This window comes from Pleuronectes platessa, chromosome 21 (assembly GCF_947347685.1).
Source record: "Pleuronectes platessa chromosome 21, fPlePla1.1, whole genome shotgun sequence".
In the NCBI taxonomy this organism is placed as follows: Eukaryota; Metazoa; Chordata; class Actinopteri; order Pleuronectiformes; family Pleuronectidae; genus Pleuronectes; species Pleuronectes platessa.
Genome location: NC_070646.1, coordinates 951,579 through 970,834, shown reverse-complemented (window position 1 = coordinate 970,834; position 19,256 = coordinate 951,579). Strand labels below are relative to the sequence as shown.

The 19,256-nt window shown below is 43.4% G+C and overlaps 1 protein-coding gene across 1 annotated transcript; it reads left to right on the top strand.

The window, feature by feature from the left end:
• The first annotated feature begins 506 nt into the window (after positions 1-506).
• On the top strand, positions 507-5,748 carry kcnj2a (potassium inwardly rectifying channel subfamily J member 2a). Its single transcript, XM_053414463.1, has 2 exons — positions 507-652; positions 2,604-5,748. Exon 2 carries the CDS (start codon positions 2,839-2,841, stop codon positions 4,114-4,116), a length of 1,278 nt encoding a protein of 425 aa, XP_053270438.1. The 5' UTR covers positions 507-652; positions 2,604-2,838; the 3' UTR covers positions 4,117-5,748.
• Positions 5,749-19,256: the final 13,508 nt, after the last annotated feature.

Genomic DNA, 19,256 nt, shown 5'->3' with positions numbered 1-19,256 from the left:
AAGTTATGGCTGCTCAGTTTGTGTAATTGTAAGTTTCCTGCAGAGCTGCATCACCTCAGTTTGCACATTTTACATCTGTGTCTCCATCAACATTCTAATAAATACACTGAATATGATCCAGATGAAGGCGGGAGTCTCGTGCTAATGATTTTTACTTGTTTGTTTGTTTGTTTGTTTGTTTGTGTTTGACTTTCCTCCTGTGTGTTTATTCCCCCCCTCACTGGGATTTAAAGTGTCATCGGCCAATTAGAGTCAAATTGATGTCCGTTACTTCCTTCTTGTGTTGTGTTCACACACCAGTCGCATCGGTCAAACACAAAATCACACACACGCACAGATAACAGAGAAAGAAGCGGTGCGTTTGCGCCTGTTCCTCTTTGCGCGCAGCCCCCCCCCCCCCTTTCCCTCTCGTTTCCATTGGCCCGGCTTGGGGCCGGGGGCGGGCCGTGCCGGTGCGTGCCGTTTAAAAACGCTTTGGGGGAACTCGGTGAGAAGCACAATATCGAGACCGGTCCTCCAGAGACATGAGGGCAGTTTCACACTTCATCTCGTTCGGCCAAAGTAAATAAGAAGCGCGCGGAAGCGACGCGGAGCAGCGCGGCGGCCAAGACACGTCTGGATTATATTTCACCGGTCGACGGATGAGCAGCAGGTACAGAAACATGACTTCAGCCTTCACACGTCCTCTCGCTCTCCTGTAGTAACAACTGTAACACAACGTGCTGCGTGCAGCGCGGAGCTTCTGGCTGAACCTCTTTCTCCATGACGCGCAGACCTCCGGACTTTTACGCATCACTTGTGCCAAATATGTTGACTTCTTTCATCTCGCTTCATATTTTACATTATTCTGTTTGCTGATGCATGGAGCTGAGGGGGAAATGTGTGTGTGTGTGCGCGTGTGTGTGTGTGTGTGTGTGTGTGTGTGTGTGTGTGTGTGTGTGCGCGTGTGCGTGTGTGTGTGTGTGTGCGTGTGTGTGCGTGTGTGTTATTGCATCAGAAGTCAGTTCTCTTTCCCTCCGCACCTGTTAACATTTGTCGCTGGCATTTGGTGCATTCTGCGAGCAGCCCGGTCTGTGACCTCTCACGCACATACAGATTAATAACACCGATTCAAACACAATAAGTAACACTTATTAATAGCGAGGTTATTAATTAAGGACATTTTGTGCCCTCGTGCACGTCCCAGGATCTGTGAGATCTGCTCGTTTTAAAACTGAACTTGTGGTTTCATGTTGTTAATTTAAGAGAAAGAGATGACAACTGAGATGTTTACATATCAGGCATCATGTGAGGAGAGCTCACACATGCCTTTGCAACGCAGCCTCCTCTAATCAGTTACAGCCATGTTCACTGGATGCTGTTCATTATTTTGGACCTAAAAACAAATGGGGCCTGTTTTATGTGGTATTTACTCAAAAGAATTACAAATTGCATCAGCTGATGTTGCTGTGAGCAAGTGTGAAAGTAGAGTCTGACTCATGGATCCACAGCTGTGGTCACATCATCTACATTTCACCTCTTAATCGGTGCGTCTGCATCTGAATGAGTTTCTCCCCCTGAAGAAATGTGTAGTTTTCACCACCAGCTTCTTTCTCACTGTCGGAGAGAAACTCTTCATAACAAGACAATAAAAACAAGCGAGTTGTCAACAGGTAGATTTAGACTTTGTTGCTAGGACAGCAAAACTAATGAGTGGTGGTTCAGTGGTGCTGGGAGAATCCTCACGGGACGGCCATTATTGCAGCAGAGAGGAGAAATCCCAGAGGGCTCAGTGAGAGTCAACAAGCTGAGCATCTCCTGCAAAGACGAGGCTCACACAGGCTGCTTTCAAATAACACATCAACTTGTATGTTAGTGACGTGTTGTTGTTCTCAACCTGTATCTTTATACTTTAAAACTTGTTAAACAGCCAAGTTTTATCTGATCATTTACTTGAAAACTAATTTGCACATGGTCTCTGAATTATCAGTTATTAAATGTGAAAATGTGCATTAATAATTTGATCAAGAGTTTGAAATCCTGTCAGGATGATGCTTTGGCTCAACCCTTGAAACGCATGGAGCATATTGTGTTTCTGCAGTGTATCGTTTCAAACAGTGAGAAAAAAGACTTCATATCTGAACCTTCTCAGCTGTGAGTTGTTATCTGGATCCTGTTGGAACAGTTCAAACCCATCAGTTCATGGGATCCCTCAGAACTGCTTCAACCCACAATCTGCTGAGAAATGACTGGGTCTGTGCAGAGCAGCCAAGAGAAACAAGGCATTTCTGTAAATGACCAGCGATGAGACCTGAGTGTAATTCCAGAGCGGCCTCTGTCAGAGCGAGTTGAGATGTTAGATCAGGGTTAAACATCACTGTTGTCCTAACCAGATGAAATGTGCTTGGCACAGGGAGAGGAGCTGGTTGATGGTTTTTCTCAGGCTGCACACGTCTGACTCGACAATGATGACGTGATCAGTTATCGGTTGTGACCGCTCAAACGCTGCACCACTCTTTTTGATGATGTTGTCATTTATAGCCCACAACATGATATGATTGATCTGATTCATCTGGAACCGGTTTCTCTAACAGACGTCCTCCATTTCTGTTTTCCTGTAACAGATCAACTTGATGAGGTCGAGTAGGACGATGAAAGAGGAGTGACCACTTCATCCTCCTCTGCACTTTATCTCAGGACCAGTGAGGCTGAAGAGGAATCCCTCAGCCGCCTCAGTTCGCCACCATTTCGTCTGAGTTGGTCCCCAAACGAGTTTCAAAACTGTTTCTCCAACGCTTCTTCCAGAAGCTTAGACTGTTCTCTAAAGCAGAAGCTGCACAGCCCTCCCAGACTGAGGTGATGGGAAGCGTGCGAGCCAGCCGCTACAGCATTGTGTCATCAGAGGAGGACGGCATGAAGCTTGCCACTATGGCAGTGCCCAACGGCTACAGCAAGAGCAAGGTGCACACCCGGCACCAGCCGCAGAGCAGATTTGTAAAGAAGGACGGTCACTGCAATGTGCAGTTCATCAACGTGAGTGAGAAAGGTCAGCGGTACTTGGCCGACATCTTCACGACGTGCGTGGACATCCGCTGGAGGTGGATGTTCATCATCTTCTGCCTCGCCTTCCTGCTGTCATGGCTGTTCTTCGGCTGCGTCTTCTGGCTAGTGGCCATCTTGCACGGGGACTTACAAAACAACGCCCAGAAGTGTGTCTCCAACGTGAGCAGCTTCACCGCTGCCTTCTTGTTCTCCATCGAGACCCAGACAACTATCGGTTACGGCTACAGATACGTGACAGACGAGTGCCCTGTTGCTGTGTTCATGGTGGTTTTCCAAAGCATTGTGGGCTGCATTATTGATGCTTTTATTATTGGCGCCGTTATGGCAAAAATGGCAAAGCCCAAGAAGAGGAATGAAACTCTGGTTTTCAGCCATAACGCCACAGTGGCCATGAGGGACAACAAGCTCTGCCTGATGTGGCGTGTTGGCAATTTAAGGAAGAGCCACCTGGTCGAGGCGCATGTGCGGGCGCAGCTTCTGAAGTCCCGCACCACAGCAGAGGGGGAGTACATCCCTCTGGACCAGATGGACATAGACGTGGGCTTTGACAGCGGAGTCGACCGCATCTTCCTGGTGTCGCCGATCACCATTGTCCACGAGATTGACGAGCACAGCCCCTTCTACAACATGAGCAAACAGGACCTCGAGAGCTCAGAGTTTGAAATCGTGGTCATCCTGGAGGGCATGGTCGAGGCGACGGCCATGACCACGCAGTGCCGCAGCTCCTACGTCTCCAGTGAGATCCTCTGGGGCCACCGGTTCGAGCCCGTGCTCTTCGAGGAGAAGAACTACTACAAGGTAGACTACTCCCGCTTCCATAAGACTTACGAGGTGCCGAGCACCCCGCTGTGCAGCGCCAGAGACTTTGCAGAGAAAAAGTTCATCCTCTCAACCTCCAACTCTTTCTGCTATGAAAACGAGATTGCGCTGGAGAACAAAGAGGACACGGACGAGGGGAACGGGGGCAGCGTGGGGCCGGACGGGACCCAGACGGACAACATCTCAGAGACCGAGCACAGCCAGGCCACTGTGCCGCTCGAACCGCGGCCTCTGAGACGAGAGTCCGAAATATGACTGCTAACACCTCAAACCTCACTTGAGCTTCTCTTCTTCTTTTTGTTTTTTAAATCACCTCTCTGCTCCAAACGGCACAACGAGCCGAGCTGGGCTTTGCGTAGAGGACAAGCCGAACGGTACTGCTGTGGGAGGCGGCTAAGGTTTAGGACTTTGTGAGTCTGAACATTGACTACATACAGTATGACAACACACAGCACGACAACCCGTGTGCATATTGCAGGATGAAGTCTCCATGTGAATGTGTGTTCAGTGTCTGGTGACTGCAAGGCGACACAGGGTGGGATGAATGCAGGAATGTCTCTGTTTCTCTGTCCAGCAAGAACATGATGCTTTCAGAAAAGTGGACTTTATTTTTTATAGAATATTCTCACAAGTGCTGCTAGAAAATAAAATATGAAAAAAAGCCTTCAAGATACTTCAGGAAATTAAAGAACTGAAGAGTGCACGAGGTTGTCTGGAGGCTCAAGTAGAGCATTTGTTCGTGAGCTGGTCTCATATTGGACATCACAGACATCTGAATGGAAAAAAACATAAATTTTTTTGTATGCAAGGTCAAACTTTAGAGTCCTGTGGCTTGGCAGCACTGGATTTCTGATCCTCTGCTTTATCCTGTGCAGTCGTTGATCTGAGAATCGTGTTCATTGCTGGTCAGACAGATGGAAACATGCCTGCTCAGGTCAAGAGGGAGCAGGGTAGTATTAACAGCATCAAACTGATCCGAGATCATTAATTTAAACTGAGACGGGGGTGATACCAGAATGTTCTTAAAAGTGCTGCTACGATGTTGCTTCTTTTATTATTATTTCCTCGCGGTTGATAAAAAATGCCAAAGAGTATTATTATCGTAGTTGATGCGTTTCATAAAACACCTGATTAGATTTGGTACAGAGAAGTAGAATGTTTTTTAGAAAGTTTTATTAAGGTTTGTTTTTCAAGAACGTGTGTACAGTTTTTAAAAAATAAAATCAAAAAAATATGTTCATCGTCATATTTTTTATCTTGAGCCACTTCATCAAGCCTTAATCTGAGAATTTGGAAGGACTTTTTTTTTTAGCTTGAACCAAAATGTAGATTTTTAAAAAAAGCCAGATCTACTTTTATAAAACTTAAAATATATGATTTTTGTATGTGATGTAAAAAAACATCTTTGCTAAATAATTCTTCATCTCCTCTCTAACGTCTGAATCTGATCAGTGTTATGACTGGAGATTGAAAACACTCTCAAAGCCACTTTCCCTTTTGGCCGAACGCAGACTTCAGATCCAGCTTCAATATCAACGCCACTTGTCATTGTTGTTTTGTTTTACTTGAGAATCTAACATTTGAAAAAGCGTAGTTCAAAACCAATTGTACTGTAACCCCCCCCCCCCCCCCCTGCAGAAGAAAACGTGCTGCACAAGACTTCATTTCAAAATTATATCCTGCACATTTTTTTTTAAACACAGCGACAGAAGCCACTCGGCTCCATAGATCCTACATGTGTAAATACCTCCCTCCCTGTTGCAGTTATTTTGTATCAATCTTCCAAATGTACTGCAAAACCATGGAATGTACAGATTTTTGTATTAATATTATTATTATTATTATTGTTGTACATGATATTATATTGTTCTTTTTCAATAAAATGTCAATGGACAGTCTGAATCATCACGTGTCACTTGTCGTTGAGAAGCAGATGAAACATTTTCTAAATTTTAAAAATATGAGGTCAGTTTTATTTATTAATCATCTTCTTTATTAAACAACACATTGTAATATTGAAAAAATTACCAATTTCTTTACTTTTTGTGCCACACTGAGGTATTTTTTTGGCCTAATATCATTTTATGTTACTTTATAATTTATTTCACTTTTGACTTCACTTCATTTACCTAACAGCTTGAATTACTTCATAACATCATAATCTTACATTCTACAGGTTAAACCCTCAAATAAAATCAATGCATCATTACAGATTAAAATGCATCATGTGAAGCTTTAACATTAAAATGCTTCTTAGATGTTTATAAAACAACAATAGACGATATCAAACAAAAATCACCAAGCTGCCTGATAAGGACTTTATTTTTTAGATTGTGAGTTATTAATACTTCTATTTAGTTTTTCCCAAAATAATAAGTATATCAAGGACAAATCCTTGTTCCACACCAGCCATATAACTGAGAAATAACAGAAAAAAGCCAGTTACAAGGATTAACAGCTAAATGTAGTGTTGAAATTCAGTTGTGCAAGACTGGAGTTTCCTCACTTACACTTGTAAATCAGTTAAAGAAAGAATGAAGGAAATGAAGGACAGTGAGGGAAACACAAAAGTCTTGATAGAAAGATGTCGACCAGGTATCAGGAGTAATTTGTGACATTAACTCCCGAATGTACAAATCAGATATATAAAGTAAGCTGACATCTGCCAAACCTTAGGTAGTGAAGAATGGCTTGTTTAATACAATAGAAATTACACAAGCTGCACTAAGGTGAAGGTTTTACTCCACAATGATAAATGTTTCCTGAAAATGTACAGCAGCTTCTCAAAATAGTCCTGAAATGACTCATATTGATCCGAGGAAGAACAACCACTTCTTGGCTGAACCAGTCTGAAGCTGACGCACCATGTGATCAGTGGTCACACACAGACAGTTCATTTCTTTACAGGGTCACATCCTGTGGAGGTTGGAAACCACAGCTGTAATACTCCCTCACCAAGACGTGTTCTGATCAAGAAGAAGAAGTGGATTCAACATGAACAATAAACAACAGAGTTTCATTGTTGTTTGGTTTCAACGATCAGTTCTTTGCAAGCAGAGGAAAGAGGAAAGGGTTTTTTCTTCATGCTGCTTCTGACTCTGCTCGACTTAAAAAATAGAAAAGAACAGAAAACTGGACGTCGACCCAACTCAGTGGAAAATTCCTTGGTTTCCCATTAAGGGAGACTGACACTAATGTCAACTTGTGGAGTCAGAGCTCCATTCAGGCTCTGAGCTCCGAGCGCGATGCTTTGAGCGTGCGTTTCATTCATCTGACATGAAGCAGTTACAGTAGCTGATTCATCATTCACAGAGTGCGTCACACTTCTTTCAGTTGATTATTATAATCAGGATCTGTGCTTCATATTTCCTCCATGAGACACAATTCAAAATCACATGTTATGCTCTGGGCCGCTACAGACAGCACACGACTGACCAGGAAATCCACAGAGAATATCAAATAAATCACCTTGTTTCTTTTCTGTAAACCAAAGCTCTGAGGGTGGCACCAGTTTGTCCCCAGGGGGCAACGCGTGTGGGAAAGTAAGGAGTGACTTTCCGGTCACACCATTTAATACTACATTTATTTATTGAATTATTAATTTAAAGTTGTGAACAGGAAAGGCACATTGAGGTGACTTCCTGTCCGAAAGGAAGAATAGTGAGACATTGTGGAGCAGTGTGCCGAGCAACTTACTGCTGTAGGTGAACGTGTGTGTTTCTATTGTGCAGCTCCGCTCACTCCCTGTTTATGAAAACAATAACGCTGTATATCAGTGGTGTAAACATCCAAAGCTAAATGTTAGGCCAACTCCCATCATTTCTGTGTAAACCACTGAGATATCAAGTATCGAAGGTGTTTACTTTTTTATCACTATTTATTTGTGTTTTAAACATCATGCTCCACATCGGATTGAGCTCAGAGCTGCAAATGAACCTGAAAACAACAATGAAGCAGTGAACAGCTTGGACCTGCAACACAAACACAATCTGAGCTACTGAACTATAACCGGAACCTCAGGCCTCTGGGAACCTGACGTTCCATCGGACTCAGCTCTCGCCCAGACCTGTGATCCTCCGTGTGTTTTGTCTCCAGCCGAGGAAAAGTTTTCCTGCTTCACACGGACCCCTGCTCGGCCAGACACAATCCCCCCCCCCCCCCCCCGGAGGGTCACCGGGTCAGAACCCCTCTGATGCTTCCATGAAATCTAGAAATGAAGAAGACTGGCTCTTTCCACTTTACACATTATTGCCCAACCGCGCCAAGAGGAAATTCTGATTTCCTGTTCTCATGATGACATTTCCAGTGACTCCTTCACACAATCAACATGAAGAATAAATCACATTCTACTGTCCATTCAGATGTGCGTGAGCTCTGAAGCTTGTATTTCAAACACGTGTAATCCAGGATCAAAGAGGGCCAATGAGGGCAAGCTCAAATAAAGATGGACGACACGTCTCCACTTCCTCCCATTGTACAAAACCAGACCAAAGTCTCTCAGATACAAACACTTCCACCTTCTGCTTTGATGTCATGTGGACCCGGAGGCCGTGGAGCAGTGATGGTGAAGTGGAGCAGTATCAAGGTCCTGCTGATACCCACACTCGACCAATCACGAGTCAGTCTCAGCTGTCAGTTATGATCTTTTACCCTAATTGAATAGATCATTTCCAGCACCAGCATCAGAAAAGTCGCAGAAAATGCCAGTTCATGAATCATAATGCGAATCTATGAACTGCAAAGTGCACCACATGCTAGACTTCACTAATGTTATGAACACTATTATTCTAAGGAAGCTTTTGAAGAACCAGCACACCAGCACCAAGGGGACGAGGTTAAAAAGGACAAACAACAGAAGTCAACTTCAGGATCCACATTCAAACGACACTATCAATTCTACATGGTCGTCCATAAACTAAAAAATATCTTAAAATAATTTCCAATATATTGCATTTCCCCCCCTGTGTGATACAGGATTTCCTGTCTAATCCAGCTGTACTCACTGTTGTTATATTCATTATGGTTATCACTTGGATGCTTCTACAGTAGGTTTGGGTGAATCCCAGTCAGGCGGACCAGCAGAGACAGTGGAATTTTCCAAGCGGACCATCCAGTGGACATCACACACACTGTGCTGCCTCTTCTGTTTGAAGCTCTGCCAGCTGCAGTTGACCCGACTTCGAGGTGAAGCCACAACATTCATCCTCAGGGACGAAACCACGGTCGTCAGGCGGCACTTCCTCATGTCTCCTGAACCCTGACCTCTCTTCACTTCATTGGAAGTTGTGGTCCTGAGTACTGGAATACTGCGGAGCTCTTCCTGCATTGGTGGATTGGTAGAATCCAGAGGTCTGGGGTTGAGGGTTCACTGCTTTGTTACATCGCTGATTTGTGCGTCCAACAAACACACAGGTGCAGTGTTTCAGGTTGTTTCAGAGTATTTTAAGACCACTGAGGAACTGTGCAGATCTTTGAACCCTTTTAGTTTTTCTCTTTGTGAACGTTGTCGGCTCGTATGTGGAGTAGCTGCCAGCGAGCAGAGGCAGGAAATGGAGACACCTCTTTGGGGGACGTGATTCATCAGCGGCACAGTGAAATCCAATTCTCCCTTCAAAGAGGAGGAACAAAAGTTTCAGCAGTGCCCGTGAATTATTCAGGATGTGATATAATAGCAACATGTCATTGAATCACCTTGTGTGTAACCTCCTGCATCTTATCACACATGCTGCAATCAGCTGTTTTCATGAGGCATAATTCTGGACTGATTTCAATGTGTCGTGCAACATGTTTTATTTTTGATTGGAGTATGAAGTCTAACAGGAAGCGTTACCCACTTGCTTGAGGGAGCAATCAGTAAAAGTATGTCTCCTCCTCGATGAAAAATGATTTCAGTCATTTTTTCAAGCATTCTAAACATTATATCAAATATAAAATAACCACATGCCAGGTATAGTTCTGTGATATTTCTTCAGCTGCAGTCTCCTGAAGGTTGTGTCTGTTTTGCAAACGGTGACAGAGCTAGTCGAACATCTAACCTGGCACATGCAGTGTAACCCTGACCTTTGCTGTAGCAGAGGGATTCAAGGTTAGCAGAACACTGGGGAGGGACATGTGCAGTGGTGGTAGTGGTGAGGGGGGGGGGCGGGGGGGTCACCCTAGGTGCAGCCACTCACAGCAACCTGAGCCTGGCAGGGGGGGCTTTACTTTGTGACAGATGGGTCTGTACTCATATTTAGCTGCGAGCCCTGTGCAGCAGAGATTATCATCTTCACACATGCTGACAGATGAGGAGAATATAAAAAGAGCAAAGTGGGACACAAAGCTGGGAGAGCTGTGGTTTGTGATGACTCCCACCAGACGACACCGAGGAGGAGATATGTGTGAGTCTAATGAGGCTCAAGACAACCACTGGAAATCTGAAATGGTCACGACTCAACATGACATGAAGTCCACTCTGGTGACCTTATTAATCTGAATAAAACTAAAAGGCTGGTATCTGCAGAGCATTGAATCATTTTAACCTCGGTCCAAACAAGGATGTGCAACTTTGTCAAGTGAGAAAACTAGAGCAGTAAGTTCAGAGCACCGAGTAAGCAAATATTTAAATATTTAAATTATTTCTTTTCAACCTCATCTAAGGATATCAAGAAATTTAAATTGTCAACAAGTGACAATCCTATTGGATCCTATAAGAGTTAGTAGTTCTGTTATGTAATTTATACACAACACAGTTTATAATCTAATGAATAGATTGTTCTTTACATAATCTTCCTCTCTGTACCTTTTTTAATGACTTCATGCCACATTTAAAAAACAGAACCCATTGTCCATTTATTTCACCTGGACTGCAGCAGAGCAGACCCTGTGCACCCACAAAGGTTTCTGAGGCAGCTTGTTTAACAAATTCCACTTGTGATCCTCCCATTATCCGCCCATCAAACCTCCACCAGAATGTCAGGTTGGCAAAAAAGCCAAAGAATGTGAGTAATGTGAGCGGCAGTGTGAAGCAGCAGCGTAGCGTTGGGGTCATTTGCTCTTTTGTAGCCGACCACAACGGGGTGACAATGCTTCAGAGAGGGTGACAACTCCGCCCAGCAGCCTCCAGAGATCTCTGCTGCATCATCCCCCTGACACACACACACACACACACACACTGTAACGGCCAATTAGGAGACCTATCATCAACATCATCATTACAAGACAGCATAGCTTTGTTAATTCGATCTGGCCTCACTTGTTCTTTTTATAGAACATGACTCAGACACCAGCGGTCGTTCAACAGATCGAATCAGAGAACAGACTTTTCCTGCTCAGGTCCGAGAGCAAACCAGGAACCAACACGATGCAACAACATGGAGATCAAACAGAGATAATCTAGTGTATTTTATATTAGAATCAGCCACAGTGTGTTGGCAGCTGAGGGAGCCAGGCTAACTAGGCTGTGTCTGTGTGTGTGTGTGTGTGTGTGTGTGTGTGTCTGTGTGTGTGGCATCACGTTTGATGTAGAGATACCTTTGTGTGGTCATTTTTTCTACATTATCTGCCAATTATCTGTCAAATTGTTTAACCGACAAATATAAAATCACTTTATCAGCAAACACAAGTTATTACCACTGACTGAGACCAGGTCATTGCAACATAGAGCAACAGGTGATTCAGAGAATAACTTATTACTGTGTTCTGTTGTCATGTGACTTGTTCAGTAAATCACTCTGTTTGCAAATCAAAGAGAGAAATCCATAAAGTCAATTTTAAAAAAGGGAAATTACATTTGCTGTTTGCACGGTAACCTTCTGTGTGACTAATTCCATTGAGCAAAATCAGAAGGATGAATTATTAATAAGGCATTTAATATGATTTCTTAATGAAAGATGCCAACATGAATATCTAAGCTGGTGCACGTTGATATAAAAGACTCATCGTTTCTTTGCTCCTCCTCAACGTGGACAGTGTGTGTCCTGTGTGGCGGCTGCAGGGAACTGAATCACATTGTGTAACCGTTTGATGGCTGCACATAGAGGACAGAAGAGGCCTCGGCACAGACGCAGCTCATCAGAAGTGTTCCTCCTGTGGTACACGCTGTAACATGGCTGAAGATCATATTCTGACTGGTGACGTCAAGAGGAGCAGCAGCACCAGCAGAGCCCGACCTCCTGGGTCGGCCACTTGGGAAGAACCCACCAAGATATGGTTTGTGTCAAACAACAAGAGGAAAATGTCCGTAACTTCAAGCAGAGATTTTAGATTTTTCCCTGTTTTGCATCCATTGTGTTAAATGGACTTGCCCATTGACTCAGCTGCATTCTGACCAGGAGGGCAGACGAGGACCTGTCAGTTTCCATGATGCTTGACCGTGGTGTTGGGCTGTCACATGATGTCCTGCTGCCCAGTGCCTGTGACCTGTCTCATCCTGTCTCATGTCTTACAGATTCACTAATTATAAGGATTACTGTGATATCCTCATTTAATCGAGTCACTGGGAGCAGCTGGTGTGTGGCTCTTCCTCCTCGGAGCTGTGCAGGGCGGGATGTTTCACTTGGACCAGACTCTTTACTGGAAGGAGCTCGTGTCTAATTAACATCACAAGGACTTATTTTCAGTCCTTTGTCGAGCTAAAAATACACATCAAGATCTGGGTTATGGTGATGATGCAGAATTGTAGGGTGAGCTCACCGGGCTCTTAAGGGGGGTTAACCCTGTAGAAGAAAGGTCGGTTCTGCTCACTTCCTTTGTTGTCGTCTGTGATTCAAAGTGCTTCGTGCTGGGAGGAGAGCTCCTGCTGCCGTCAGCATCTTGATTGAAAGGCTGTTGAACGTCTCACAGAAAGCCTGGAGTGATCATCTTTGACGTTGAGGGGACTGTTGATAATACTGCAGGGTTTTTTCCCTCCAGTACACACCACAGTGTTATTGTGACCATGATGTTTCTACATATTTACCTCTTGCAAATATCTATATATGTGTTTGTGAGCAGGACGACACAAAAATACGCAACTGATTTGAGTTAAACTTGGTGAAAAGGTGCAATATGGACCAATAAGAGTTCAACTGCACGTGAACTCATTTCTGTGGATTTCTTCAGGTAAAGTTAAAGGACTGATTTCTTTGAGAGAGTGTGATTTGGTGCAGCGTGATTGAATTCAGGAGCGTTGGGTCTTACTGGAGGTTCACGCTCGACTGAGGGACGCTCTTGTCCAACAGCGTTTTCATTCAGTCACAGTAAATCAGGGCTCTGCCTTTTTCTTTCCAGAATAAAACAATTATGAAATATTTATTGCAGCTTTCAGGTCAGAAACAGAAAGAGGTGCAGACCAGTGCTGAATTATTTGGTTAATCTACGGAACCGTTTTGGTGAATCATAAAGTGTTGATTGAGATAAGAGAGAAAAATAACAATTCTAATAATAGCTTTAATTTTAAATAGATAAAATATAAAAATACTGTTATAATTTTTTAATCATACTGTTAGTCGGACATCATGTAGGCATCTGGTTGTGATGACATTTCCCTTTTTATTTTATTTTCATTCAACAGAAATTCAAAAGGAGTATTTTAACTTTCGATTGGTCTGAAATCAAATCCAGCAGCCTGTGCCCTGGCCGATCATCTGTTGATGTGGAAATGTCCGAGCCCCTGAAACAAGCTCTACTGTAACAACACACGATGCATGACGCGGGTCGGAGTACATTCACTGCAGAGTGGGCACACGGTCAACAGTGAGCATTGAAAGTGGTAACTCCAGAGCTGCATGTACAGTGCCATTCATTTTCATTTTGTCAGGAGGGCTCGTGGCTTTGTTAGCATGGTGATTTTATCGCACAGGATTTAAGACACACAAAGACATTGTCAATGATTAAATGGACACCACAGAAGCTCGGGATAAGGCTGCATTGCTGTGTGTGCCAGATATGTACAGTCAAACAGAGAGAGGGATTAACTATTTAGAGTGAGGGAGGAGTGAAAGGGGAGCAGGGGGTTGTTTGCTGGTCAGTGTGGTTAATCAGGGGACTGGGGCAGAGGACAGACAACAACAGCTGTGGACAGGATGGGATTGTTTTAGAGAGCAAGCCGCTCACTGGCAGAAGTCTGGCAAGCACTGAACTTCTCTCACCTTTTCTGAGAGCAGCCGCTTCCTGGACACGTAACTCAAACTTCTGCCCGACCTCGAAACATGACAGATAGTACAAACCATCCCGTGTTGAAATAGAGCTTTAAAGGCTCAGTTTAACTCAGCTATGAAAACACACCTCAATGCTTCACATCGCATCCTCGTTTAGAATTTGTTAAACCGAGTCCTGACAGGGCTGACATTTAACAGTGTCTTTGGTCTTAAAGAAATATTAATAATCCAGAGGGTAGAAATCAATCAAATCAAATCTCTCCATTTCCTCCCATTATACAGAAATATGAATCTTGGTCTAATGAGGTCATTTGGAGTTAGAGTCTGTGCCGGAGCAATCAGCTGAAGCCGGGTCCCAGCGATACACGTGCTCCACTAATTGGAAATCAGTCTCAGCTGCCAATCCTGAAGCCTCAGCCTGTTTACAAATCATCTAATAACCAATTAAAACCAACAGAAACATGCACACACATCAGTGTGGTGAGAACTACCCGTCCCATCTGCTAACACGGAGCAGGCCTGGTTCACGACCTATACCGCTGCACAAAATGTGACATGTTTTGATAAGTTCTCATGAAAGTATCCTGTAGCACCCGCTCGTCTGCACAGAGTAACAGTGCACTTTGTTCCTCCTCTCTGGATACACCAGAGATATAACACCCCACTGGTTTCTATGGGCACACAGCCTGGAGTGAGAGGACGCTAACAACCAACCACGTCAGCTCCGGGTCCACAGAGGGACGTGGATCAAGAGCAGGTAGCTGACACGTACATGAGAACAGAGAACAGAACAAGAGAAAGACCCAAATACCCTGGATTGTGATATAAGCATCGTGTAATTGGTTAGTACAAAGACATGTGGCTGCCTGGCCTGGCTGCAGTTTGGCTCAGTGCTCGGTGAACACTGAGTTCTTTACCTGTAGCTGCCAAGAGGGGAAAAGAGTTTGTACGATTCTCTTATTCCTAATCTGGAGAATCATATGAAATGATTGGTTTTGATCAAGAGTCCAGAAGAGAAGGTGAAAGTCAAAAGTCTTGAAAGGAAAAGCAGATTTTGCAATTAACCCGAAAAGCAACAAATTCCTGCTGATAAACATTATCGATCCAAAGATCTCCATTTCCTATTGTCCCTACTTTGAATATTAATTCAAAAAAGGAACATTTCTATATGAAAAATGAGTTGATTTCATTTTTTCAAATACCTGCTTGGGGAATTAAAAAGCTGACAATAGTGTTTTGGTAATTGGTTAATCTTGAAAGACACTTTTCAAAAGAAGAAAGTCCAATTAATCAACTATTCCAGAGGATTTTTACTTTAATTTTCTTGTTCTTGATCATTTGAATTCAGCCTGATTGACTTTTGATTAATTGTGATCAAACTAAAAGTCTTTAATTTGATGAGGTGTTCAGGTGTTTTAATCTGATCCAGCTGCCCAGTTCATATGTGACGCAGGAGAGAACTGCTCATTTAAACAGGAGGCAGCTGTCTGCTGTTGAGGGGCAAAGTATCTTCTATAGTTTTATTAATAGCCATAGTGTGCAGGAGTTAGAGGTGGGGACAATTCTCCAGAGGTGGACGACTCCGGAAGAGACCAACTTCTGATAAATATTGAACTGTACTGTGTCGTAAATGGGAGAGAGTTTCCAATAACAATATGTTGTTAACAGCAAGTGACTTGTCATTGTGTCTTCCTGTGTCTATACTGGCAGATTGTAGTGTAACACTATTGCATCAAGGCTACAGTGGCTATGAGCTCTTGACCAGGGATTAAACCCGACCCCACCAGAGGAAATCAGCTCAGTGGTGCTTTCCAGCCACATGCGGTTTAATTTTAACAAACCATATTTTTACACCTCTTGACAATGTCCTGGTGGAGAGCAGGTCAAGCTTCAGACCCCCCCCCCCCCCCTGCTGTCCCAGGTCACATGGGCTCTCTACACATGATGATGCGAAAAAAAACCTGCTGTTAAATGTCCCTGTGCATCTCCGCTAAAGAGTCGACAATAACAGGCCGGGGGGTGATTAATGCTGACAGGCCCTGGCTTTTTATGGATGTTAATGGTGCCGTGTGTGTGTGTGTTAGTGTGTGTATGTGTGTGTTTGCCCTCGTCAGCTGGCCTGATGCCTCCGCTGTTGCCACTGTGTGGGTCCTTAGTCACAGGCTGGTCGCTCTGCAGCTCTCGCCTCCCCATAGCAACGCGGGGTGTGTGGTGTCAGGTAAACACAACTTCACTATTCTGGAGTGTGTGATGTTAAGGTCTTTTACTGACGGTTAGATTTTCACCACATTATCTTTTCATCACATTATCTTTTAACCACGGAGAGTGACTGATGCTCTGTTATATGACTTGAATAAAAAGAGTACTGTTGAAATAGAAAAGCACCAGTTACAGAAATGTTGTGAGTCATTCTGGGATTTCCACTTTTTTTAATGGAATGTTGTCATGAGCTTAACGAAAGAACTTTATCCCAAAGGCAACTTGTTGGGTATGTGAATTATCCAAATCAATGATTATTGATTATATGTCAATTCCCAAAACATTTGGTGAGTCACTCAATTCATGCTCAACATTCTGGTGGCCTGGATGTATATTTAAGAATATCATATAATGGCAAAATCCATAATTCAGTTTCCCTCGGATAAGTCACCTAGCCATATTTCTCATCTCTTACATCTGCTGTCAATAAAGGATAAAAAGCCAACCCCACCCCTAAAATGTATAATTTAAGAAATACATTTATTGGCTCTCTTCCCAAAAGTTAGAGACCGATTCTAGACTCATGTGTGAAGGTTAGATATCAATCTGTAGGTTATATATGACTGGAAGCTAACAGCCTATTACAGTAGCTTAGCACAGAGACTGTAAATGATGGGAAACTGCTTCTGTACAAAGGTAAAACAATCTGCCCACCTGCTGTTTTCAGACATGAACTGGAGCTTTTCTGGACTTTTACATATAAAGAAAGCATTTTCCAGAAATTGAATTTAGCTGAAAGCAACTTTAAAGTTGTCTGGAAACTTCAAGGTGATGACGGGACACAAGATAATCACCACTACTAGGACAGAAATAGTTCAGTGAACTTCGGACAGAAGTGGGAGAAACTCCTAGAAACATGATTGTTCCTAACACTCAACAGCAAGCTGAACATCGTTCATCTCTCAGTTGCTAAATGTAGTAAATTGGTTGCAGAATGCCCCAATTTTCTGCCTGAGCTTTCTTAAAATACATTTGATTGTTTGAGTCTGAACATTAATCCAATTCAAAAACTAATTTAACTTTGGGACGATCAATCCAGTTGATGAAATTAAAAGGAGGAAGGATGGCACAGCTGCATCTGATCTGGATGGAAGTTATCAGGAGTGGCCTGAGATGCATCCTGAGATAAAGAGGAGATGAAGTTCCTCTAATTCACTCGTTAATGAAGATGTTTGTTTCTTCAGCTTAGAATCAACTTCCATGTGCTCGTCACACTCTGAGAGAATCTGCACTAACTTTTAATTTCTCTTTTTCACATCCCACATGATGAAGAGACGTCCAGATGTTTGGTGAGGGGCAGGTGATCGGCTGCTACATGTGCAGAAATATGATTCTTACATTTATTTACATAAAGTTCTTAGTTTCAAATAACATACGTTTTAAGAGACATTTACACAAACAAAACTCATTTGAGTCTTTGCTTCCTCCAGGCTGTGCAGGGATCTTTGTGTTGGTCCATGTGGTCCACCTCTGCCAGTGGTATATTAATCTCACACTTTGTGCTTCTGGAATTCTGCTCAGTCATGGAAAAGGGATCATGACTGGGACAATTACAGGAAGACGGGGGCACGCAGCCACACTGACCTCTACATTAAAAACACCTCTTTTACGAGAGGATGAAAACTGTATTTCCAGAGGCTCTTTGATGGAGTGTCTCGTTGCAGTGCAGTTGTCCGGCCCTTCCTGCGGCAGCGGCGTTCGAAACCCGGCTCTGGAATCTTTGGATGACACTGGAAACGGCTCAGCTCGGCTAAAAACGGACGTCGGCCCTCCAACAGTGATTGTCTCCCGTCCGTCACACCCTTTTTCCCCTCCCTCCTCACACAGCTGTTTCACACGGGGGAACATGACAGCTGGTTGCGGGAACCGTGCACGCTACCGAGGTCAGGGCGGCGAGGAAGCACGCTGAACTGTGGGAAGCCCCAGGACAGGAGGCTCTGGAAGTGTGGAGCGACTGATAGTGAAATGTATCAGTCAAGTGCTTCAACATGTTTATTGTTCACTTTCTGTTTCTTATTTCTCTAAAATGAAGCTGTGTATTTTCACCACAGTTTCTGTTTAAATGTCATTAATCGTCTTTTTCAGACTCTGATGTGTTTGTATTTACAAAAAGACCAATAACCGAATTAAAGTCAATCATTCTTAATAAACCAGCAAACACACTCCAAACATTCATGTGTTTAAAAACAAATTTATTCACTCACTATCAATAAATAAAAGATTTGCATAATCAATTAAGGTTTTTTGTAATTTATTGCACCCAAAATGTTTGGTCCTACATTTCATTAATTCATAAATCACTTTGATATGCCGACTAGTTGTTCTGCACCAAATGTAAGAATAATTCATATAGACTAATAACATTAGCATAATTAAATGGAAAAAAAGAAGCTTAGTTACAATATTTCGATTTTTTTCTAGCTGAATTAATAGTTTATTATTATAAATGAAATAATACATTAAATAAGTTGATTGCATTGGTCAACACATCCCTCAGAAGGTGTTTGGCTCTGGAGAGAGTTTATGTTTAAGTTTGGTCTCTGTCACGTTCCATGAGGCGTTCGGGGGGCCTTGGATATTTCCATGGTGGACAGCTGTGATCTAAATATACGAAGGGACTTCCTAACTTCAGGAAAAAGATAGAAGGAAGCTCCGGATTCAGATCCTCCCACAAATTTCCTGTAACAACGTCCCTCGGTGACTAAAGGAAAACACACAGTAAACACGGTGGTAGTAGCCGAGGTCGAGGTCGAACAGGTCAGAGGCTGCTCATTTATTTTTATTTTTAATTATGTCTGCGCCTTCGGTCTGACTGGTGATTCCCCCCCCCCCGCCCCCCGTCTTGCCCTGCCATGTTGTGCAGGCCTGTGCGACAAGCCGAGCTATTGTCAAGGCCTCAAGCACCTGTCGGACATTCCTGCTCCAACAGTTGACCAACGACAGCTTCGTCTCCTCCGAGTCGCAGCTCTCAGAGAATCATGAGCAGGAGACACGAATGGTTCAAGATCCTCACAGTTC

Coding starts and splice junctions, on each gene's coding strand:
- kcnj2a (XM_053414463.1), top strand. CDS start 2,839: ATGGGAAGCGTGCGAGCCAGCCGCTACAGCATTGTGTCATCAGAGGAG.